The sequence below is a fragment of the Vicugna pacos genome, chromosome 18 (assembly GCF_048564905.1).
Source record: "Vicugna pacos chromosome 18, VicPac4, whole genome shotgun sequence".
NCBI classification, from domain to species: domain Eukaryota; kingdom Metazoa; phylum Chordata; class Mammalia; order Artiodactyla; family Camelidae; genus Vicugna; species Vicugna pacos.
Window position 1 is genome coordinate 40627535 of NC_133004.1, and position 24260 is coordinate 40651794.

Genomic DNA, 24260 nt, shown 5'->3' on the forward strand with positions numbered 1-24260 from the left:
TTGTTAACTTCCCTGAACTTCAATTCGCTTCTCTCTGTGTAGGGTGAAAATAATACTCTCACCTAGGGTCACCTGGGAAATCCATACCTATAGACAGTTATGCCTACAATATTTGAAGAGAGCTGGGCTTAGTGGAAGTTCCATGCACGTGAGTTCTCTTCCTTCCTCACTTCCTCTCTCCAGTCTTCCCCAAGTGATTTTCAGAAAAATGGTTCTAGAATGCAGATCATGTCATTCCTCTCCAGATCTTTGCAGAGGGTGCCAAGGATTTCAATTTGATTTCACTTTGATCCTGATACTCAGGCCAAAAGGCCCTCTTGGTTTCATCCTTCCCCCCCAGCTGCTCTCCCTCAAATACCTGCCATGGCTCCCCACTGCCAACAGAACAAAGTCTGAACTCTCTTTGAATTGGCATTCAAAGCCCTTCATGACCTGGTCTCAAACTACTCCTCTGAAATCATCCCTCACTCTTTCCTTTTACAAACACATATCCCAGAGGAAGTCATATACACAGGGTTGGGAAATTGGGAGAGCTAAGACGAGACTGGATGTGGCTCAGTGCCCAGGACCCAGAGGAGCTGGGGTGAGAGATAAATGAACCCACAGCTACAAGCAGTGTGACAGCTGCACGGGGTGAGCAGGAAGTCACAGGAGAGGGACCTGCTGCCGGACCAGCCTATGGGGGTTTAAAATGTCTCAGAAGAGCCCTTTATGAGCTAAGACCTAGGGATGCAGTGGAGTTTGCGGAGAGAAAGCAAGGAGAGTATGCAGAAGAGGAAAGGGCAGGAGCAGGGAATGTGCAGACGTCTGATCAGAGAGGACTTGGGTGAGAGCGAGAGATGAGGCCAGTGCGGCTGGACAGGCAGGGCCGCATCACTAGGGGCTTAGTAGGCCGAAGTCGTCCCCTTCACAGAGGATGGAGCACCCCTGGGGAGCTTAAACGGGGACAAGAAATGATCAGGTTTGCATCTGAGGAACATTTCTCTGGCTGCAGGATGTAGCGCAAACAGGAGCAGGAAAGGTGAGAAGCTGGGAAACCAGTTCAGAGGTTCCTGCAGAAACCCTGATTGGAAGCAGAGATGGTGAGGAGCAAGCAGATTAGGGAGAATTCCCCACACTTTCTGCCCAGTTAGACACAACACAGTAGCCACCAACCATCTGTGATTACTGAGCTCTTGAGATGTGTCTCGTCCACAGTGAGATGTCTTCAACATGAGGTGCATGTGCCAGGCTTTGAAGAGTTAGTTCAAAATTTTAAAAGGAATGTAAAATATCCCACTAATAAGTTCTATATGGGTTCTACGTTGACATTATATTTTTGAGATAATGGGCTAAATAAAAGCATTAAAATTAATTTTCCACATTTCTCTTAAATGTTTTTAATGTGGCTATTAAAAAATTTAAAAATCACGTCTAAAGCTTACATTCTATTTCTGTGGGGGCAGCATGGAATTAGAGGGATCACGAAGTGGGGAGGGGGTGTCCAAGACGACTCTGGGTCCCCTGCTCAGGAGACTGAGTGATCATAAGGGTTATACTGGGTACCATTATCCCAACTGTCCCAAGCACCTTAGACCACATGCTCTTTTATTCCTCCCAACAGTCTAATGAGGTGGATGCCCTTATTATCTCCATTTCACAGATGGGAAAACTAAGGCACAGAGAGGTCACAGGCAGGGCTGGGATTTGGATCCAGGCAGTCTGACTCCAGGGTCCAGGCTCTTAGTCATGGCAGACACTGCCCAGTTCTAGAAGCGCCATGAACTAAAGCGAGAATGGGGGAGCAGGCAGGCGGGGTGATAGAAGAAAGGAATTCATTTGGGGATGCACTGAATGTGAATATGCCTCTAGGACAACCACGGAGGATATTTCACCAGAGGGACAGACCTGGAACTCAGGAGATAAATCTACACTGGGGATGGGGATTCTGAAGTCATGGAGCAGATCAAGGGGAGGGAAACCAGCCAGGACAACTCTCCACACAGCCTGCCCTGCACCCCTTCCCGCCTCCCTCACCCTCTGACGGCCCACCCCCAACATGTGCAGGATCATCCATTCGCTGATTCATTTGACAAGTATTTACTGAGTGCCTGTGACATGCCAGGCACTTCACCATGAACATTTTTTTCATTGCAGCAGGAGAATCATTCGAAAGAATATCACTAACAAAACCAATAGAATAACTTAAAAGGAAGAAACTGTTCTTTACTTCATATAAAACTGCTGGAAAGGAATCTACCATTATGAACAAAACAGACCTGACATAAGGATACTTGCATTCTGCTCACGGGCTCTGGCAATAAACAAGAAATCAACACAGAAATTCCATTTTAAATGCTCAGGTGTTATAAGGGATGGAGAATGCTGCTTTAGGTGGGAGGTGGGGCCGGCCTCTGGGAGGAGGTGACCTTGGAGCAGAGGCTTTAACGATGTGAAGGAGTGAGCATGAGAAGTTCCAAGCAGAGGGAACAGCATATGCTAGAATGTGGCACGTTCAGAGAAGAACAAGGAGGCTGGTGTGGGTGGAATGGAGCAAGCGGGGGCGGAGGGTGGAGGTCCAGATGGTTCTAAGTATCATGTGAAGCCAGAGAAGGGACAAGAGAAGAAGCTGGAAACCTGTGGAGCTGGCAGGGGGGCGGGGGTGGGGTGTGGACACTGCCCTAGAATAGGAGGGAAGCTGGTGGCGTTGACAATGGTGTCCCTCTCTGGGTCCACAGGGCCAAGACATGTGTTTCATTCTGAGTGGTGCCTGGGCATTTAGGGGGCTCTCCACAGGTTTCTGACCCACGTCCTGTTGCCTACCTCCAGACCCTTCACACACCGACCCTGTCCCTGTTTACTTCTGTCGGGGTTCAATGTGGTTTAGGGGGCAAAAAGGGGAAATTTTTTTTAAAGAGTTGTGACCAGAATGAAAGAGTAGCAAGTTGTAAGGGGTCTTAGATTTAATATCCAACCCCAGATCCCCTAATGCTCTGGTTTTTCTGTTTGGCATCTCCCCTCCGGACCCACTGCCCCCCCCTTCTTTGCCCTGCTCTGAGCCTGGGAGGCTGAACCCCACAGATGGCATCACCTGGCTGCCCTGGGTCCAACCAATGGGAGGAATCAGCAAAAGAGATGAGGGCAGGGGGAGAGTGAGAGCAAAGGTAGGGTAGTTTTTCCCTCCTTCCCGGCTTCAGCACCCAAGTATCTGGCAATAACGGCATCCTTCCACAGCTCCAGATGCTGCCCACGTGGGCTCTCTCCATGCTCCAGCTATCAGGAGGCCCCAACCGCATTCATCCCAAAGTGTCTCCCCATCACTCGTTTGCTCCCTTAACCCTGCGCACACCTTTGTAAGGACTCCTTCATTGAAGCCTCTTCGTTTGAACAATCCAGGGTCCATTCTGTTTCCTGCCAGGACCCAGACTGGGGCAGACAGCTCATAAAAGATAAAACTGGAGCCTACAGAGTGCAGTGTAACTTCCCAGGGTGGCCACACATGTTTGTGTAGGTTGCAGACTGCACAACTGCAGGGGCTGCCGTTCACTTTGCAATCTATGGGAGTGACTGGCCCTGGATTTATGCAGCACACACTCTGCATGGCTGAACCCGATGGCCCTGAATTTGCCCAAGGTTAACCAGCTCCCAGAACTCACAGCAGGGCCCTGATCCGTGTCTAGTGGCTGCTGCACCGCCCCAAGCCAGCTCTCCACTCTGCCACGCTCCCCATGAGAGGAAGCAAGCAAAGCTGCAAAGTCCATTTCGCCTCTCGCATTCCAGGCACAGCTCAACCCCTGGCACGCTCCACATTTGCAGTGTCTCTCGGAAGACCAGGGAAAAGGTAATTCGTCTTGGTTCCTGTTTTGCAAATTTCTTGCCATTGATAATGATGGGAACCCTTGGGTGTGTTTACCTCAAAGGAAGAATGACTGGCATTGATACTCTGCCCTCTGTAAGAGTTGAATAGAGAAACATCTTAAGGAGACATTGCAAAAAAGATCTGTCTAATCCAAAAGAATAGTAATCCAAAGAGAGCAAACATGATCTTTGAAAAAGTGCAATGGTAGATAGAACAGATATGTCACGTGGGTTCAAAAAGAGCCTCCAAAAATCACTGAAAGTGGGAACTCCAGTCATTATGTGTCTCATAATATGATGCAATAAGAAATACACAGTATCATCCACAAAGAACCCCTGCCTCAAAAAGACATGCAACCTCAATCTAATGACGCCTCTACATATAGCCATGAATTTATAGGAAACACAGGAGACAGAGGAACATGTCAAACAACACCAGAGGGAAGCAACCACCTAAATCCAAATGCAGGACATTGTCCAGGCCAGTTGACCTGTTTTCTCTCAAACATTAATGGCATGAATTTTTTTAAGGTGATTGAATCAGATTAAAATTTTAGGTTAGATTAACGAGACACCAAAAGCAACATGGTATCTTGGACTGGATCCTGGAACAGGAAAAAGATATTGGTGGAAAGAACCGATGACATCTGAATAAACTCCTAAGTTAGGTAATAGTAATGCATTCATGTTCATTTATTACTTTTGACAAGTGCACATGGTTGTATAATATATTAACCTTAAGGAAAACTCCTTGAAGGGTACACAGGAATTCTTGTACTAGCTTTATAATCTCCTGATAAATCTAAAAGCATTCCAAAATAAAAAGTTTAAATTTTTTTAAAAGACAGAGAGAACTTTAAAGTATAAAAGCCAGATACAAAGGATAGCCCTTGTTTGAATCCTGTTTTGAACAAACCCATTGTAAAAACGTCTTTCAGACAATCGGGGAAATGTGAATATGGACTGGATGTTAGATGCCATTTTAAGGAATCATTGTTCATTTTATTAGGTGTGATAATGACATGGTGGTAATTTTTTTTTAAGCCTCTATCTGTTAAACACATGTATGTACTGGTGAAATGACATGATGTCTGGGACTTGCTCTGAAATACTCCAGAAAAAAAAAAAGTGGTGATGGTAGATAAAATGTGGTGGGACAAGGTTGATAAGTGTGGAAGCAGATGATGGGTATATATTTCAAACTGTCCATATTGACAAGTTAAGAAGAGGAAGGAAAGGGGAGGGAGGAGGAGGAGGGTGAGGAAAAGGAGGAGAAGCAGGAAGAGGAGGAAGAGGAGGAGGTCTGTGTGCCCCCTTACCTGTTAAGGGGTTTAGAGGCTCCCCTCGGAGATGGAACTGTCTGGTCACCAGCTTGCTTTGTTCCCCAGATCCAGACATACCTCCCACCTCATGATGGCACCAGCCAGGGATGAGTACAGGGAAGCAGCAGAGTGTTGGGGCCCAGCCTCGCACAGCCTTCATTCAAATCCTGGATGGCCTCAAACAGGTCAGTCTCTGTGCCTTGGTTCTACCTTCCATAAAATAGAAATGAAGGTAATGATCGTATCTACCTATGGGGTTGTTGAGAATTTTAAACAAATTGATATTTACAAAGTGCTTAAAATTGGGCGTAGCACTGAGCAAGGACTCAGCAAGTGTTAGCTGACTTCCTTACAATAACTAGGTGTTCCCCATCCCCTCTGCCTCGGTCACCATCGTGTTCTTGTCTCCTGCTCCCCAGCCTCTCCTTGACTTCATAACGTATCCCATATGAATGTTGAGGATCGCCTCAAGTGGTTTGGCTAGAACTGTGCCTTTTTGTTTTCACATGCTCCTAATTTTCAAATTAAATTCTCTTGTTTTCATGGTCTTTGTCACAAACAATTTGATTAATCTCCTTCACCATTCTGAGAGTCTTCAGATGGGTCAAAGAGATCTCTCTGCAAGTAAGAATTCATTAAATTCTCTGGCCTTCCCTTATAACTAGCTGATGACAGAAGCGATGTGATGTTGAACCCTGATGCCTCGTTTTCCTGCGGGTGGGGGGACTTCACGTCTAGGGCACCAGGCTCTCCTGCCATCTGTGTAGGAGTGAGCAGATCTTTGATTTGTGTTCTACGCCGTTGTCCTGCAGCCCAGCATCCCAGCATCCCGTCACCCAGCATCCTGTCCAGCCCTTGCACCACTGCTGTGCTGTGAACTGGAAACCCGTGAGGGACATTTAAGGGAATCCTTTGTGGACTCCATCAGTCCTTAACCCCGCACACTTGCTCTTTGCAGGGCACGTATGTAGCTAATCGGTTTAGCTTTGACAGCTTTACACAACACAGTCGGGCCACTTCCTGGCTCTTCTTGTGGTTCTAATTTGTACTTATCTTAAGTGCCTTTCTTAGCAATTTTTCATGCCTATGGAAAAAGACCAGTCCATGAAACAGTGTCACCCTGGTGTTGGGTCACGTTTGCACAGTTATAAACTCTGATGGGGAAGGAGCCCTTTCCCAGGTGCCAGAAACTGAGCTGAGTGCCTTGGGTGACATAGCACACTGTCCTCACAACACTCCCAAAGCAGGTACTGTTATTACGGCTACTTTACAGGCAAGGATCCTACAGCACATAGCAGTTAAATAACTGTTCCAACATCACCCATCTGGGAAGCGGTGGAACCAGGCTTTGAGCTCAGGTCATCCAGCTGCAGAGCCCAGACTCCTTGCATCACTGCTTCACACAGCTACTCACGCAACACCTGCAACACTGCTGTCTGGTCTGCGGGGATGTGTTCCTTGTGGCCACCAGGCTGATTGGGTCAGACCATGTTGTTGTTGATGAGGATGATGTTTGGTTTATTTGTTTGGTTGGTTGGTTCGTTGTTTTGCCTGAATGAATGAATTCTGGCCATGCTGTGTCAAGCATCTTCATGCACTTACCTCATTTTATCCTCCCAATGATCTCATGACATGCAGATTGTTATTTTTACCTTACAGAGGCTCAAACAAAGACTTATGCTTACCCCAAGTCATCTTACTAGTGTTTAGACAGAGTCCAAAAAGCTGAGATGCCAAGGCTATGGGCGAGGGTCTTCAGCTCATGAACTAGAGAACGTGATCCTGAGCCTCAGACTTCCATCGAGAGATTCAAAGAGAGAAGGCAGAGGTTGAAACAGAGCAGGACTCTCCCAGAGGCGGCTGATGGGAGGAAAGCCACAGGAAATCTGCCTTCTGCGCCTTGTGATGGCCTGACTTGCAGTCACCCTGGCCTGAGGAAAACCATCTTTCCTTTCAAAACCTGCTATGAAGATTGATTAGATAATCATGGCAAAGTGCTTTGAAGAGAAGTGATGTAGGAAACACTCCGTGTTTGTGTTTGGGTTGATTCCTAAGGGACTTTAGAATGCGATTAAGATCAATGAATGGGTCTGCTCAGGTGGCTGGGCTGCTTTGTGTGAGAAAGGGACACGTTTCCCAGAACACGTCTCCGAGAGGGGCTGCCAAAATCACCTGGCTCTGCTCCACACCCAAGCAAGCCTTCCTTCAGCCTGGCTGTCACATGAGGAAAAGGAAACCCGGATAGTCAGTTCCACCACCAGCTGGTCCCTGAAATGTTGAAATATACTTAGACATCAAAGTGTGCCTTTGGAGAAAACAATTACCAAATGTTTTAGAACATGACGCCAATATGTAAGTTTTATTGGGAGGGAAGAAGAAAATGAGATCACTAGATGAGACATATCATCAAACCAGACAATCAGGATGGAAGGAGCATCCCAGGACACTTAGTCCAACCCCATCCATGATCTACTCCTACCCTCCCTGACTACTTCCCTGCTGAGGCCAAGTAGTCACCAGCCTGTGTCTGAACATCTCACCCACTGGGCAGGTTGTATGTGAACTACCAGCAGATAAGTAAGAGGAGAAACACATCACAGAAGTTAGCTGATGTTTTTGACATAAATATCTCTATCCCAAGACATAGCCATTGTTGGTTTGCGGACTTTGAAAGTAAATTTTATAATATACTTTGTTGATAACACTGAAGGAAAATAGGGGCTGTCATATATTGCTGGTGGAAACACAAAAAGGCACAGTCTAGGTAAAGGTCAAATTAGCTCTACTTATTCATATCAAAAGTGCATATACTCTTTAACCCAGCAATCCCACTTTTGGGAGTTCCTCCACCATATACACCAGCCCATGTCAGAAATTAGATACATATAGTGTCATTCATTGCAGTATGGTTTGCATAGTATCATTCTGGAAACCATCAAGTGTACATCAGAACAGAACTGGTTAATTAAAGTATGGTACATCCACACAGTGGAATATTATACAGTCATGAAAAGGGAGACAAAAGCTCTCACCACACAGATATGGAAAGATCTCAAGGCTATACTGCTAAATGAAGAAGAGGAAGGCATAGAGCAAGACATACAGAATATGATGAATTTTGTGTGCTAAAGGAAAAAAATAAGATCATATACTAATATTTGCTTATATGAGGAAACAATGGAAGACATGTGAGAAATCAAAGTGGTTCTATATCTGGAGAGGGAGGTACAGAATAGGGTGGATGGGAACTGCTGGGAGAGAAACTCCCTCTGGATTTTTCTTTTTCTAACATTCTTATTTTTAACCATGGGAATATGTTACCTATTTAAACACACACACAAACACAAATGAAACAAAACTGAGCTTTGAGTTTTTTGGAAGAACGTTGGCAAGCAGATAGCAGAGGATTCCATTTACCCCGAGCTCTCCTGAATCTTCCCTTCTCCATCCCACTCCATCATCCAGCCTTCCAGCTCAGGGACCCAGCCCTGCTATGGACCCCTCCACCTCACCCCACAGGGAGAGGAGACCTTGCTCTTCTCTCCCTCCCTGGACCTTGCAGTCTCCAGAACCTTGGACTTTGTCGGCAGGTCCGAGTGGTGGTCCCTTGGCTGAGGAAGGCTCTGGGGGATCCCACTTGAGTTTCTCCGTCGACCAGCGTTGCAGCTCATTTCCTCCCTATTTAAGAGGCAAGCACGTCTCTCCAAGTTAAATAGCAATTGTTTCAGGAGACATACAATCTACCCTCGTAGGAGGAAAAAAATTGTTCCTCTTGTCTCTTGGGAAATGACGGCCCAGCATTATTCTGCGAGGGCACATTTGATGCTTCTCCGAGCCTGGCCTGGAGTGCAGGCGCCACCACGAGGAAACAGCTGTTCACGGCTCCTCCTCCCCATGCAGGATGCCAGGCAGCATCCCTCCAATCAGGGTCTTCCTGATCCCAGATCTCCCACCCGTGAAAGAGGGCCTGCACTCCATCACACAATAATTAAATCTCCAAATACAACCTATTAACAAAAGATTTAAATATACCATATTAAAACAACAACAACAAAACTTTCAATCCATCCATACAAAGTGGCAAAAATAAAGTCTGTAAGATAATGACCGTTCTTAAAAGTCAGAAGATACATTTTGCAATGTGTTAACTACTATTAAGTGATTGGCTTTTGTATTAACCATGCGTCTCTAATGCTTTGACATCCATGGACTTGACCCTGGAGAGACTATCTCCCACCCCTAACTAGCTAATTCCTAGAGACAGTAAACCACCGACCTACTGAGCATGCCTCTCATAAGCAAACCAACCAATCTGGAGCCCACATTCCAAGAACCTCCTTTGTCAGGCTCTCCACCTCTGGACCACTATCCCCCTGCCCTAATCACCCCAGGGCCAGCTACCAGGAAACTAGGGACAGCCCCTACTTCCCAGCGCCCCATGAAATTATTCAAACCAGCCAATCCTAACCCTGCTGACCCTGTCACACTCACTCCTTGCAAAAACCACAATAAAGGCTCTTGCCCACAGTTTTCCCTTGCTCCCTCTGCCTTGTGACTGACCCTGGTGCTTCCCCATGTGGCCGCCCCAATAGGTTGATGTGCACACTCTTCCTGAAAACTGTGAGTAACAAACTGTCTTTCCAATAGCAGTCATCTCCTGATCTGTTGGCCTCACCAGACCTGAATAATAATAAAGCCTACATTTTAAAACAGCTTCATAGGAGGGTGGCATTTATTCAGAAAAGAAGGTTCTAGAATCATCTTCGTTAAACTTCAGATCAAAGCCTGGCCCAGGAAGAGACAATGCACCAAATCTGAAACTGCATTAGGAAAGTAAATCTTTCCTTGAACGCACGAAGGCTGCACACTTCGTAGCGCAGGTCTTCTAAGCAATCCGCAGGTGTCTCAAGTCTTTTCTAGGCATTGTCAGTAACAGTTCCACACGCTTACATGATCTAATTGGCTCTTAAGCCAAAACTCAGTGTGGGAGGTGTGTCACTAAAGACTTCTTTCCATAATGAATGCAGTTGGAATTTGCAGCTGCCCACTTAATGCACAGTGACCTTCATTTTAAGCAAAGGTACAGAATTTGCAGCAAACTAAGTCAAAAAAGCAGGAAATGAGCTAAGTTCAGCAAGAGTGAAATAACTCTACATGAAGAAATTTCAGCAGGACTTTATCATGTGTTCACCAAGGCATTAATTTATTCGTAATAGATTAAACATATAAATGCTCTCTCCTCCAAAGGAGCTGGGGTGGGGGTGGGGGGGCAGGGGCAGGTGGGCAGCAAAGAAAGATTATAGAATTTTAGTGCTCAAGAGGTACAGTCAGTGTAGTGGGAAAACTTGTGATCAAGTGTGTGGAAAGGGTGTGTCCAAAGCATCACAATGTTCTAAAGATCTGAGAGTGTTACAAGTGATGGTAGCCAGATACTAACCACCTAACGTACCAGAACTTGGACTAGACTGTATGTTCATCTCATTCAATCCTCCTCACAACCCTACAGGTTTGGTTTAGAAGCCCTGTTTCAAAGGGTGAGACACTAAGGCTCTGTGTTAGTTATCTATTGTTACATAACAAATTACCCCAAAACGTAGCCCCTTAAAACAACAATGAGCGTTTATTAACTCAGACAGTTTCTGTAGCTCAGGATCTATCATGAGATTGTAATCAAGATGTTGGCCGGAGCTGCAAGCCATCTGAAGGCTTGACTGGAACTCGAGGACCCACCTGCAAGATGGCTTGCTCACCTGGCTGGTAGGCTGATGCCAGTTGGTAGACAGGAGGCGTCAGTTTCTCACCGCCAGGGGCTCTCCACAGGGCAGTCTGTTTCATTAAGATATGGCAACTGGCTTGCCCCAGAACAATTGATTAAAGAGAGTGGAAGGCAGAAGTTATAATGTCCTTTTATGACCCAGCCAGCCTCAGAAGTCACATATCCCTCACTACCCAACTGGTTACACAGGTCGGCCCCATTCAGTGCGAGAGGGACTACACAAGAGCATGGAAACCAAGAGATGAGACTCAGGGGGCCATCTTGGATGTTGGCTCCCACTGAGCCCAACAGTATAAGCAGTCTTCTTAAGATCATGCAGCTAATTTCAAATTCTGCCTTATTTCAAAATCAGTGCTCTTTCCACTGCACAACTGCCTCCCCAAAGCCCACATGCAGGACACTGCCAAATGAAGACAAAAGGTCCTGGTTAAGCCACATCCCATTTCATTGTTTTTGCCAAAAGTTTTATCTTCAGCCTGCTGGGAGATTTTTTTTTTTTATATTGAAAGCACAGCTCAGGTTTTCTAATGGGAATTGATGAAAAATAATTTCATTTTATTGATTTTTGCCCTAAACCAAACTTGCTGAACCTTATCCTTGGCTAGAGCTTTTAAAAAACAATAATAAAAATAAGGGATGCATGCATTAATAGAAGACAAAATGTTTTCAGATTACAAACCATTTTGTGATCATTCCTATAGTTGAGAGTTGAATATGTTCAAATCTCTGTGTTGTATGAGGAGGTGATTGAAGGGCATTTTTATTCCCTTGAATAACAGGAAATCCATCATTTATTCTTTAGTAATAAAAACTGCATGTGTAAGAATTGGGACCATGGAAGGTCAACTCAAATTAAAGATTTTATGACTGGCGGTTATACTAAATCTTTTCAACAATTTATAGAAAGGATTTGAAATATGTCAAATGTATTTCTTTAACTTTTTTTTTTCAAGTGAGAGGTTTTATTGCATCAAGTCACAGAATCAGGAGGAAAATTACTCTTAGGTCATCCAGTCCTGGCCCCTGCCAATGTCATATTGCTCCCTTCAGAACCAAAGGCCAGGTATTAAGCTGTCTGAAGTCAACCTCTTCTAATTAAAATGAAAGTCATAAAGCAAAGTATTTCAATAATCTACTAGAATAATAACCCCAAATTTATATAGTGCATATATCCAAGAAATGTAAAGCGGTTCACATTTTTTATTTCTGTCACCTGGAAACAAACACTAAAGCCCCAAGGCAAGTATAAGGGAACTTTCATTAACTCACATATTCATAGAGTAAATGAATGTGTCAGTGTATGTGTGTCTGCACGCATGTGCTGGGAGAGAGTGAGACGGAACTGAAATTTACTGAGCACCTACTGGGCACTAGGCTTTATATTGGGTCCAGGGACCCCAAACATGAATAAGACTCTACAAAGAAGTCATGGATTTTTAAGGGATGTAGCACCTCCCAGTGAGGTTCAGGAAACACAGGGGCCGAGGAAGCCCTGGCTCTGGACCTGACACAGCTGGTGCAGACTGAGGGGCAAAGCCACTTCCGGGCACAGAGGAGTGGCGTCTTTTCACACAGAAAGGAGAACTGTTGCAAAGCCTGATGGTTCTTGCCTTTTCCCTAACATCAGCTTAGGGTACGGACTCATCACTTGCCTCTTAGTAACAGCTCCAGTCGTGAATTAAAGAGAGACTGTACTTGGGAAAGAACTTCATCAGGTGAAAAGCACTATAAAAGGTCTCCCCACTTAGACTCGGAGCTCCCTGGGAGCAGGGACTGTGCAGATGCGTCTCTGGAACCCAAGCACCTGGCACCAGTTCTTCCGAAGCCCCATCCAGAAATCTGTATATATTTCATGCCCCCAAAAGCCAGGAAGGAGGGTGCAAAATTCCCCCCAATTTTTCAGGTGTGAAAAGGAACATGTTTTCTGAGGTTCCTTGGACTTTGGAAACTTTTAATTTTTTAAATACATAGAAAAGAATATGTATAATATTTGATAGTTATGAAGTAATACTAGTAAAATAACCACCTGGGAGTATGTAATGGTGCCAAAAAGTAAGGCAGAGCTCACAGAAGGATAGAGATATTTCAAAAGGACACCAGCTTGAAGGGGCTCCCAACAGCCAAATCAAGGACAATTTGAGCATCAAAATAAACAATGACAGTAACAGATTATAACAAGTGAATAAATAGGAAACCAGGAACCAAGTGTGTGTAACCATGTGTGTAAGAAGTAGATACAGATGTAGACATAGATGTAGTCATATAAATATAGACATATCACCCAATAGTTCCACTCCTGAGTATTTACCAAAAGAGAAGTGTAAACCTGGGCCCACACAAAGCTTTATTTCTGGCAGCTGTGTTCATAATAGCCTCAAACTAAAGCAGCCCCACCCAAATTCACCATCAAAAGGTGCATGCAGACACAAAGCATGATACAGTCATACATGGAGAACTACTCGGCAAGAAAAAGGAATGAACTATTAACACACATAACATAGAGAAGTATCAAAAATACTATCCTAGGTGAAAAAAGCCAGGCACAAAAGAATAAATGTTAGGACTTCACTTATGTGAAATTCTGGAACAGGCACACTAATTTCTAGTGACAAAAAGTACAACAGAAGTTTCCTAGGGCCAGAGGTGGGAAAGAGTTAACTTCAAAGAAACACGAGGGAACTTTTTGGGTGATGAAAATATTCTGTATCTTGAGGAAAACAGTAAGATGGTAAATATATATGAGTCTATGTATTTTTCAAAACTCAGAGAAGACAATATAGATATACTCCATTATATGTAAATTATAACTAAGTAATGTCAATTTTTTATAAAGGACAGACTCAACCGGAAAAACACTGGTTCTTCCCCTTTCTTTCCTTAATTGTAGGCATGATGGCTGGCGGCGCAGCAGCCACCTTGTGACTATGAGGTAATAAGCATGAGAACAAAAACTAAACCTTAGGACAGCAGAGAAAAAAGTGTGGAAAAGGCCTGGTGCCTGAGGCCATTTTTTAAGCTACTATACCAATTCCAGACTACCAGCTTCACACCATATTGTTGCCACTGAAATAGAGTTCTGTTCTTTTAGTCAAATTAATTCCTATCCCAAATAAAAAAAATCAATGAGACATTATTATATTAAATGGTCAGTGTTTATTAACTTTATCCAGCTATTTACCAAATGACTTGGGTCATTTTCTTTCTGCCTAAAAGACACTCTATTATTTCCTTTAGAGCAGGAATGCTGGTGACCAACACTCAATTTTTTATTTGAAATTGTATTTACTAGGTTTGCAAATACACATTATGTTTTATTCTACATACTGTATTTAGATTTAATTTAATTATGTAAATATATCACATATACATTATATATAAGGTATTAAGACAAATAGATTATATAAACTATAAAATATTACATAGTATAATTAAATAGAAGTCAGAAGCTGGAAAATGAGTTAATGTTCTCTTGGCCCTTTGGAATAAGAGGAATCCAAGCCCTGTGTAATCCCTTCCACCTGAGTACGGGCTGGACTAGTGACACATTTCTAAGGAATACACACCAAAGGTGATGGGATGTCACTTCTAGGCTTAGAGTACAAAGTGACTATGGCTTCCATCTTGCTTGTTCTCTCACCTGCTCCCTCTAATAGATGCCAGCTACCATATTATATGTCACCCTATAAAGAGGCCCACATAACAAGGAATGCAGGAGGTCCCTGGCCAACAGCCAGCAATGAACCGAGGCCCTCAGACCAACCGTCCACGGAAACTGGAACCCACCAACAACCAAATGAGTGATCGCGAAAGTGTATCTTCCTCCAGCCAGGCTGTAGGGTGGCTGAAGTCCAGACCCACGTGTTCCTTGAAGCCTCGTGAGAAACCCTAAGCAAAGGTACCGCTTAGGTCATGCCCAGATTTCTCACCCTTTGACCCTGCAACCCTATTTCTGTCCCTTAAACTCCATAGAAGTAAAAGCACTAGTATGTAAAGCTAGACATTCAAAATCATTATTGTTGCATTGCTTTTAGTAGCCCTAAACTGGAAACATATTGAATATCCATCATTAAGAAAATGTCTGAATAACTGTGGTAAATCCAGACTGTAAAATGGCATACAACCTTTAAAAATGCAATTTAACTACAACAAATGACTTGGACCAATTTCTACAAGGTATTACTGAATAAAGAAAACAAAACGTAGAATAATGCTTACGGCATGATCCCATTTTTGTAAAACAATGACCAGAAAAATACTTGGGGGTGGGGAGCAGGATGTTGAACCAGGGCACTGAAGAACTGAACTTGATAGGCTTATTTATTCAAACAACTCCCAACTGTTTCCTTCAAATCCTCACTGTGAATTAATCCTTCCCCATGACTTAGATGAAATCTCAGGCACTTTCCACAACTTTTCAGTCAATCCCAGCTAACAGTAAGTCCCCCTATCCCCTTGAACCCCAAGAACCATCTCTTTTAATTAAAATGTCCTGTCCAGTGTACCAACCAAAACTCTGCTTTATTCAAAGTTAAAGCTGCCGCCACCCTCCCAACCCCACCCCCACCCCTACCCTGAGCCCCAGGCCAGCTTCAGGCTGAGATGGCTGAAGGGGAAAGGGACACTGCCCGTCTTCGTTGCTCCTTGCTGGTCTTGTTCTTCTACTCTTGCTCCCTGAGTCTCCCCCTGGGCTACTGTGGACTCTTCCAAAGTTGAGTTTAGGTAGAGGTAGAAGAAGGAGAGGGAAGGAATAGAAAATGTCTCATTTTACAGGTGCAGATATAACCCAGCACCGATGCCCTTTGAAAGGAGCTGGTGTCCCATGCTGATTCATATCTCATTCAGCAGCTTTGGGGGTTCCTGGGATGCACATGGCAAGGATTCTGACTATTGCTTCCTCATGGTGCCTTCCCTCCAGATAAATGCTTGCAATACCCTCCCTCAGCCTGGGCACCCAGCAGTCCGTCTTCTCTGGAAAGTACACCATCTCCAGTGGTTTCTCGTAGACAGGATTCAAAATGACTCAAGGCCCACTGCCTTCCACTTCAGATCCCTAGGAAAATCTCTCGTTTGCTTGGCTATTCCCAGTGCATCCTCTTTCTTTCCTACCCTCGTGCCCTGGACCAAATGCTGCCCAAATGCCAGGGGACATGAGTTCCCTGAAGCCCCATCTCTCACTTGACCTGAAATGAGCAAACAGCATGTTTGCCAAAGAAATTCTCCCTCTCTCACTCTTCAACCTCACAATTCTTTGATGTGCTAAGTTCTACAGAAATGGACTAGAATTTGGAAGACACTCAACACTTACTGTCAGCCTTTAAAGCCTCAGCCAAAATCGGGATAGAATCACTTTTTAGTATCCTGTTACAGATCTCTATGTATTTAGAGCCACACACAACGGAGACTTATAAGATGTACAGAGAAAAATATCGAAGGACACCCCAGGATGTTATCACGGGCTCTCCGCTGGGAGTTTACTCTTTGTCTCTTCACTGGAATGAAAATTTCAAGTGATACAGAAGGAACAGGAGAGGTCAAGAGCAAGGTAAGGGAGACAGAGAGAGAGAGACTGCACCAAAAAAAAAGCAAATGCATGATCCTATTTAGCCATTTTTCTAAATGTGTGTGTGTGTGGTCACATGTTTAAAGACATAAAGTGAAAAGTGATTTTTTTAAAGTGACCAATGACCTCCGGCATATCTGATGGTCAGTTCTTCACCTTCCTTGACTTCTCTGGATCTCCTAGAAGCATCTGACAAAATGGCTTACTCCTTTCCTTGCAACACTGTCCTGACCTGTGATGCCACACTCTCCTAGTTTTCTTCCTGCCTCTCAGGATGTTCCTTTGGTCTTTGCTCAATTCTCCTCTAAATAGCAGTGTCCCAGGGCACTCTCTGTCGACACTTATCTTCTCTGCCTACACTTACTCCCTACTTGTTCTCATCTGGTCTATGGTTTAATGGCATTCCATTTGCTGATCTACATCTCTTCTGGATTTTTACCTCTAGTCCCGACCTCTCCCATCGGGTACAGAATCTTAGGTTCCATTTCCCCCTCAACAACTAACAGGCATCTCAAAAGTAACATAACTAAAGCAGAACTCTTAATCTCCCACCACACACCCTTCCCCAGCCTTCTCAAGTCTGGAAATGACAAACATTATTCACACAATCACATAAGTCAATGTCCTGGGACTCATCCTTGACTCCTCTTTCCCTTACACCTGACATCTAATCCATCAGCAACTCCTGCAACACAAAATGTTGTTGTGCAGATGCACAACAGATGCAACCTCCACTGCTACCCTAGCCAAACCACCATCACCCTTCTCTTAAGCTGCCTGAATACCCTAATTGCCATCTACACATCAACTCTTGCCCTCTTTGCTCCACACAACAGCCAGTACTCACTTATAAACATAAATCAGATCATGTCAATCCCTTGCTCAAAATCCTCCATAATGACTCTTTGGCTAGCTCGTTTCCTAGCCAGTATCAGCCCCCCATCCCATGCTCACTCCCACTGTGGGCCCCACTTCTTGGGAGAAGAAATGTGCAAGGCTGCAATCTACATTTCCCAGATTCCTTTGCAGTTAGGGAGGCCACATGATACAGTTCTAACCAAGGAGGCATAAGGAGAAACCACCAGATAGGGATTCTGAAGAAGCCACTGTTTGTTTCCCTAAGAAAAGGGGAGACTGAAGTACTAGACATCTTTTGACTTTTGCTCTTCTCCTTTGTTTCCGCCTAGAAAGCAAATACACGAAGGTAGAGCAGGCATGCCAAAGATGTCAGGACAGGAAAGGAGAAGGCAGCTGCATCAGCCCTTGTATGCCCATCCTTGAATTCCTTGTTATGTGAGGAAAAATTACACCTTATTTGGTTAAGTTGCTGTGGTGGAGTTTCTACTACATGCAGCCAAATACAGTCCTGGCGCAGGCTTCCAACCACTCTTAGAATGAACTCCCAGAGTCTTACACAATCTCTCCAACAGCATTCCCTTCCATTCTCTCCCTTGGTGCACGACCATTCCTGCACTGGTGCCACTGGCCCTCTGGGCTGTTTTCGGAACATGCCAAGTCTGTTTCCGCCGTGGTGTCTTTGCCCTTGCTGTTATGCCGGTATGTTCTTCTCCTAGATCTTTCACATGGTTTGCAATGAATAAATATAAGTCACTAAAGAGTCGAAGAATGTGAAGGAGCCAATTTTGGATTATGAGTCAAGGCAAGACCTTGGTGCAGAGGTGACATTAAAGCAGAAAGCTGAGTGAAGACATAAATCACCGGATTTCAGACACCTGCACTGCCAGCAAACAAGCCCGAGGCATTATTATCCTTTTGATTTCTCCCAGATCTTCCAAATACAATGAGTGGTGAATCCTTTTAGCTACTAGTTTTTCCCTGACATTTCTAGACTGGTCCAGGGACATGATAAATCGTTCTCAGCATGGACAGTATCATGCCAGAGTGATAAAAGGCGTCAGATGCCTGGTAACAACCCCACCTCACCAGCTACTTGGCCTATTTGGGGTTACAGGGAGGAATAAAGGAGACTGGGGCCCCGCGATCCAACTCCTCCCTACGGAGGCCAGACTCGCGAGCTCCGCGGGGTTCCCCGCTCAGAAGCGAATCTGGATCCGAGTTTTTTGCTCCCCGCCCCCCTTGCTTCGCCGCCCTCCTCCCACCCGAAGGCCACTCCGCCCCCTAGGCAGCCAGCGGACCACGCCCTTTAGGCGCCAAGCGCCCAACCCCTTTCAGGAGCCCGCCCACTCCCGTCGGCCCCCGCGGGCTGCTCCCGTCTCCTTGGAAACGAAGCAGCCAACCGGCTCGGCGGCCTCTGCTCCGCCCTGACGACGGCGCGAGTCCCGGCTGCGCCTGGGTGGCCTCGGGCCGTCGTGCAGGCGGCGGATGGCGATGCTGAAGGCCAAGATCCTCTTCGTGGGGCCCTGCGAGGTGAGGCCGGAGTCGGCGGGGCGGCGAGCGGGGCCCGGGCGGGCGCGGGGTCGCCCGCGGGGCTGTGCCTTGAGCCTGGAGCCCCCAGGATGTGGAAGCCCAGTCCCTCCGGGCCCACCCTGTTGTGCGCCGCTGGCCTCACCATGAACTCGGCGCCCCCAGACCTTGACCTGGCTGTACTGAGGCCGGAAGCCCCAAGGTAGTGAGTGGCTTTATGGAATTAGAGCCTAGATCTCACGACTCTCCTTTACGCCCGTGATTGTCTCTAGTGAAATATGTCTGTGGAACAAGAAAACCAGGAGGAAAAACTGAACTATTACCTGGTCTTGGAACAGTTCGCTTTTAATGTGTGCGTGGTGGTCGTGGTGGGGATTAAATCCACCTGTACTTCACACCGTATACAAGAATAAAATGTAGATGAACTAAAAAGTTAAATGTGTACAACAACAACTGTGGAAGTAGTAAACGAATAACTCTCCACCTTCCGCACTCATCAGAATTGCCTGGTGGGCTTGATAAAAACGCGGCTTGCCGGTCCTGGCCCAGAGTACTGATTCAGTAGGTGTGGGAGGGAACCTGAGAATTTGCTTTTTGCTGATGCTGTTCGTGCAGGGACCACTCGCTGAGAAGCTGTATATATGGAAAGATGTTTTTAATCTTGAGACAGGGAAAGTCTTCTTAAACACAACACAAAAATGAAGAAACCTTAAATAACAGCAAAGTTAAAGGTTGGGGAAAATATTAGCAAAATGCACAACCAAACAAAAAAAGGATTAATAGGTAGAATATACAGGAAAATTTAAGAATTAGTAAAAAGAAAAAAAGAAAGGCAATTCAGTAAAAATCTAGCAAAGACTGTGCACAAGAAATACAGCTGACCAATAAGTATGATAAAATGCTCAGCCTCACAGCCACAGGAACACAAATAAAAACAAGAAGATGACAATTCGCCTATCAGATTGGATGAGAAAAGTTTAAAAGACTGATAACATGCAGCGTTAGGATGCTTGTAGGGGAAGGAGTACTTTAGGATTCTGTTGATGGGCTATAAATTGACAACGGCTTTTTTTGGAGATCAAATTATTAAAATTTGAAATGTGCATAGCTTTTAGTATGGCAATTATATTTCTCAGAATCTACTGTAAAGACTAGTCCACGTTCCCCATGAGCAGTTTACAATATTGAAAAGGTGGAAACACCCTAGGTGCCCATCGATGAGAGAATGTCTAAATAAATTAAGGTACATTCTTACTTTGGAAGACTGCACAACATTGAAACAAAGTAAGGCAAGTCCATGTATACTGACACAGAGAACTCTCCAAGACAAACTATTAAATGAAATAGGCAGGTAACAAAATATGCTTAGAATTATGAAAAGCAAAACAAGCATAGATGTCCTTCATGGAAATTCTCAAACATACACAAGGGGAGAAAGAACAATGAACTCCTAGTATTCATCACCTAACTTCAACAAGAAGACGTTTCTGGATATAAATACCTTCCTCTCCCTCGCTCCTTTTCAAATTTACCAATTTTTCTATTCCTTTAATATGCTGTATCCATTCCTGCCCTGGTGCCTTTGAACTAGCTGTTCCCTCTGCTTGGATGTCTTGGTTGATTCATTGTCATTCAAATCTCAGTTTACACTTTCTCTGTGCAGCCTTCCCTGACCACGCAATTCAGTCTCTATTGCTTTATTTTTATCCTAGTACTTATCACTAAGTCACCTTCTTATTTATTCAGCAGCACCTGCCACAAGGTAGACACAAAAATACCCTATGGGTCTAACAGACAGTTTCTTCATTTTCCCATAAGTATCCTCCGCCTTCAACAAATTGTTTTTAGCCAACTTCTATATATAAACTTTATGGGCATAGATGAAATACATAAGTACACTTATATAATGTTTCATGTATTGATGTAGCCATATACACATTTAAAGTTACATTAAGATAGTATTAATTTGGAAATGCTGTTTTATTCCATTCTTGCATTTCATGACACGGTTTTATTCAAGCCCCTTTGATACCCAAACCATCTCTACGACTAAAGCCGCTTTTTGAATCCCGTGACAAAGCACATCATCTAAGTACTTTAGGATACAGCATTTTTTGAATCTGTGTATGATTCTGTTCCTGGAAATGTATTCCAGCCCCAATAACTCTTCTATAACATCAGGTCATTTGTTTTATTCATTCATTTTATAGATAAATATTCATGATCTCCACAACACTTAACTGTTATTTTTAAGTGAGGCCACTTCCTCAAGAAAAATTGCTAAAGCAGTGTTAAGGCCCTCTCCTCTTTCCCCCACCACCCACTTTTTTTTCTGATTCTGTCAAGTGACCATAAACCTCCCAAACTGGCATTGACTGAGTTTGTTCTGGTCAAGCAGTTCTGGCTCAAAGTAAGGTAACAGAGAGCAGGGCATAATTTCAGAGATTTTTTTAAAAGGACTCAAATGTAAGAGATTCCCTTTCTTCTGAGGAATAATTTGGGGGGAGGAAAAACCTTGTTTTATATTCAAGCATATACACTATTTGTTCCATGAACTACGCAAATATATAGACAAGGTCTGAAAAACAGATCATAATTGTTTCCTTGAGGGAGAGAACAGGATGGATGGAAAGATGGACGCTTTGGGCAGAGGGACCAGGAGGGCTGTTTTGTGCGTTTTAAATAGGGATGTGTATTACTTGGGTTATCCAGAAGAGGAAACAGCCCTAGGTGAGAGTTTGGCACAACGAGCCAGGAGTCCCCAGGCCTGGGACCCAGCTCTGACTTTGAGTTTCTGTGACCTTGAGGAATTCCTTTCCCTTTTGTGGGCTTCAGTGGCTTCCTATCTGTGACAAGCTGTGTTTTCTTAAAGATCTAGAGAGGAGTGAGCAAGAAGAGAGAAAACACGATATTTTCTGTGGTTCTCAGAGACGTTAACTGAAAGCCAGAGAGGACATCAGTGTGGGTAAAGCCACCCACCAGGACAGCCAGCAGTGAAACCTGTGTTCCGTGAGCCCCAGAGGAGGCTGTGCCCGCCCAACCCGAGACAGTCCTGCTGCTCTCGGGGTGGCCACGGCCTCCAGTCTATCACACTTGATCCCAGGCTGGCTACTGGAGGGCTCACTTATGGCTTATTTTCCTGCTCTTCAGCGAAGATCTTTTATTATCTTCATTTTCACAGAGTGGAAAAACCGTTTTGGCCAACTTCCTGACAGAATCTTCCGACATCACTGAATACAACCCAACCCAAGGAGTGAGGTGAGCCCCGAAAAATCTGTGTCCCACAGAGTCCCCGGCCATTGCCCACCCCTGCTTTTGGTGCTGGTGGTGTTCCCAGAGTATAATGTTTCCTAAGTAGAGGTGCTGCTCTTGTTTTTATCTTTAGGATCCTGGAATTTGAGAACCCACACGTTACCAGCAACAACAAAGGCACGGGGTGTGAATTTGAGCTCTGGGATTGTGGTGGCGATCCAAAGTACGTTTCCTTTAAAGAGCGTTTGTTCCATCAAATGAGTCAAAAATCAGCTGCCCGCCAGGCATCTTGGACTTGGGCCCTGTGTCCCTCCTAGCATGTGTTAGGGGCTTGATCAATTACTGGTGACATGCATTGCTCTTGAAACTTTAGTGATTGGGTTATGATACAGTGAGAGATATTTCATCAATGATTAATACTAAGATATTATTTTTCAAGTCCACAGTTAGAAACCAGAACCACGTACTCTTCACTCTGCATCCTTTTCTGCCTTGCAGGTTCGAGTCTTGCTGGCCAGCCCTGATGAAGGACTCTCACGGGGTGGTCATTGTCTTCAATGCTGACATCCCAAGCCACCTGAAGGAAATTGAGATGTGGTATTCCTGCTTTGTCCAGCAGCAGTTTTTACAGGATACTCAGTGTCTGTTAATTGCACACCACAAACCAGGCTCTGGAAGTGATAAAGGAAACCCGGCTTTGGGTAAGGAGCCTGGAGTTCTCCTTTCTGCTTTTGTCTTAAATGCTTGGGCTTGTAGCGCTTGTAGATCCTCTTGCCAGGTGGCAGTGTGGTGAAACCTTTCTCTGTTAAATTATATCAAGCAAGACACAACTTTATTTTTGGATTTGGGAAAGTTAAACGAATTGGCTCCTGTAAGACTCAGGTCACCTGGAGTTAGAAATCGCCCCTCATGAACAGTTCACGCCTAATTACCTCATTTTCCTTTTTTAAGTGCCACCCTTGAACAAACTGAAGCTGGTGCACTCGAATCTTGAGGATGACCCCGAAGAGATCAGGGTGGAATTCATCAAGTACTTAAGAAGCATAATCAACTCAGTGTCTGAGAGCAGAGACCGGGAGGAGATGTCAATCATCACCTAACCGGCCTTCATCTGGATGCTTCCACATCCCAAGTGATGTCAGCTTCTCTCCCACTGCAGACCTGAAACCCACCGGCTGCTACTGTTCTCTTGTCCCTGCGGCTGGAGAAGACATCTTCCTTATTTGCCCAAAGGTACCGGTCAGCCAGGGAATTGACTTGTACCATCTGTTCTCTGCCCTTTGCTCAACTGAGAAAATCTTGTTGTTGAATCCTGATTCCTTTGCATAGACCCCTCCAAAGAGCTGGAAAACTGAGGTGGCTTTTTTCTTTTCCCCTTCAAATATGTCACGTTATAAAAATTGTGGACTTGTAACTGTCACAGCCCAGTGATACAACAGTGGTTTAATCACATGTATTGGTTTGAATATGGTTTTCATTCCTTAATCTTTACAACTCACCTAATTATTTTTGAAAAATATTAGCATTTATCCTCTCCAAGATTTTATTTTCATTGAGATGTCGTTGGTATCTGGATACCACATCACATCAGAAGGTGGAATACATATACATCTTCTAAAAAGCTTTCTTACTATCTTAGGGGAATTTAATTCTTAAATATTACTTTATGTAATACATGGAAAAACACGTTATATTGTCATAACTCCTAATTTGTAAAAATGGTCAAAAGATTTAATGCTCAGAATAACCAAATAAGGTGAGTTTACAGCTTATTATACAAGTGAGTTTGTTTTAATAATCTTAGGAATTATTGTCCATTCATAACTTTCATCTTTTATATAGCCAACCTGAAAATACATAAAATAGATCAAAAGTTGATACAGGGGCTTTTCAACTGAGAGTGGGAGAAAAGTAGGGAATACTTAAGATGGAATATTACTCAAAAAAGAATGAAATAATGCCATTTGCAGCAACATGGATGGACCTAGAAATTATCATCCTAAGTGAAGTCAGACAAAGACAATGTCATGGTATCACTTATATGTGTAATCTAAAAAAAAATGCTATAAATGAACTTATTTACAAAACAGAAATAGACTCATATACATTGAAAACAAACTTATGGTTA

At 44.3% G+C, this 24260-nt stretch overlaps 2 protein-coding genes across 3 annotated transcripts in view; one reads left to right on the plus strand and one right to left on the minus strand.

Moving 5' to 3' along the window:
- The window catches only part of COL26A1 (collagen type XXVI alpha 1 chain), a 190129-nt gene that overhangs the window by 161753 nt on the left and 4116 nt on the right, over positions 1 to 24260 (minus strand). Inside the window, exon 2 of the mRNA XM_072943162.1 lies at positions 5157 to 5369. The gene's annotated coding sequence lies outside the window, so the exon portion shown is untranslated. The remainder of the gene's footprint in view (positions 1 to 5156; positions 5370 to 24260) is intronic.
- On the plus strand, positions 18748 to 23588 carry IFT22 (intraflagellar transport 22). Of its 2 annotated transcripts, XM_072943160.1 has the most exons (5): positions 18748 to 18883; positions 22062 to 22138; positions 22266 to 22355; positions 22631 to 22833; positions 23084 to 23588. In XM_072943160.1, the coding sequence occupies exons 1-5, from the start codon at positions 18839 to 18841 to the stop codon at positions 23230 to 23232; spliced, it is 564 nt and encodes a 187-aa protein (XP_072799261.1). In that variant the 5' UTR covers positions 18748 to 18838; the 3' UTR covers positions 23233 to 23588. The 2 variants fall into 2 exon arrangements, with proteins under 2 accessions (XP_072799261.1, XP_072799262.1); XM_072943161.1 differs by lacking the exon at positions 22266 to 22355.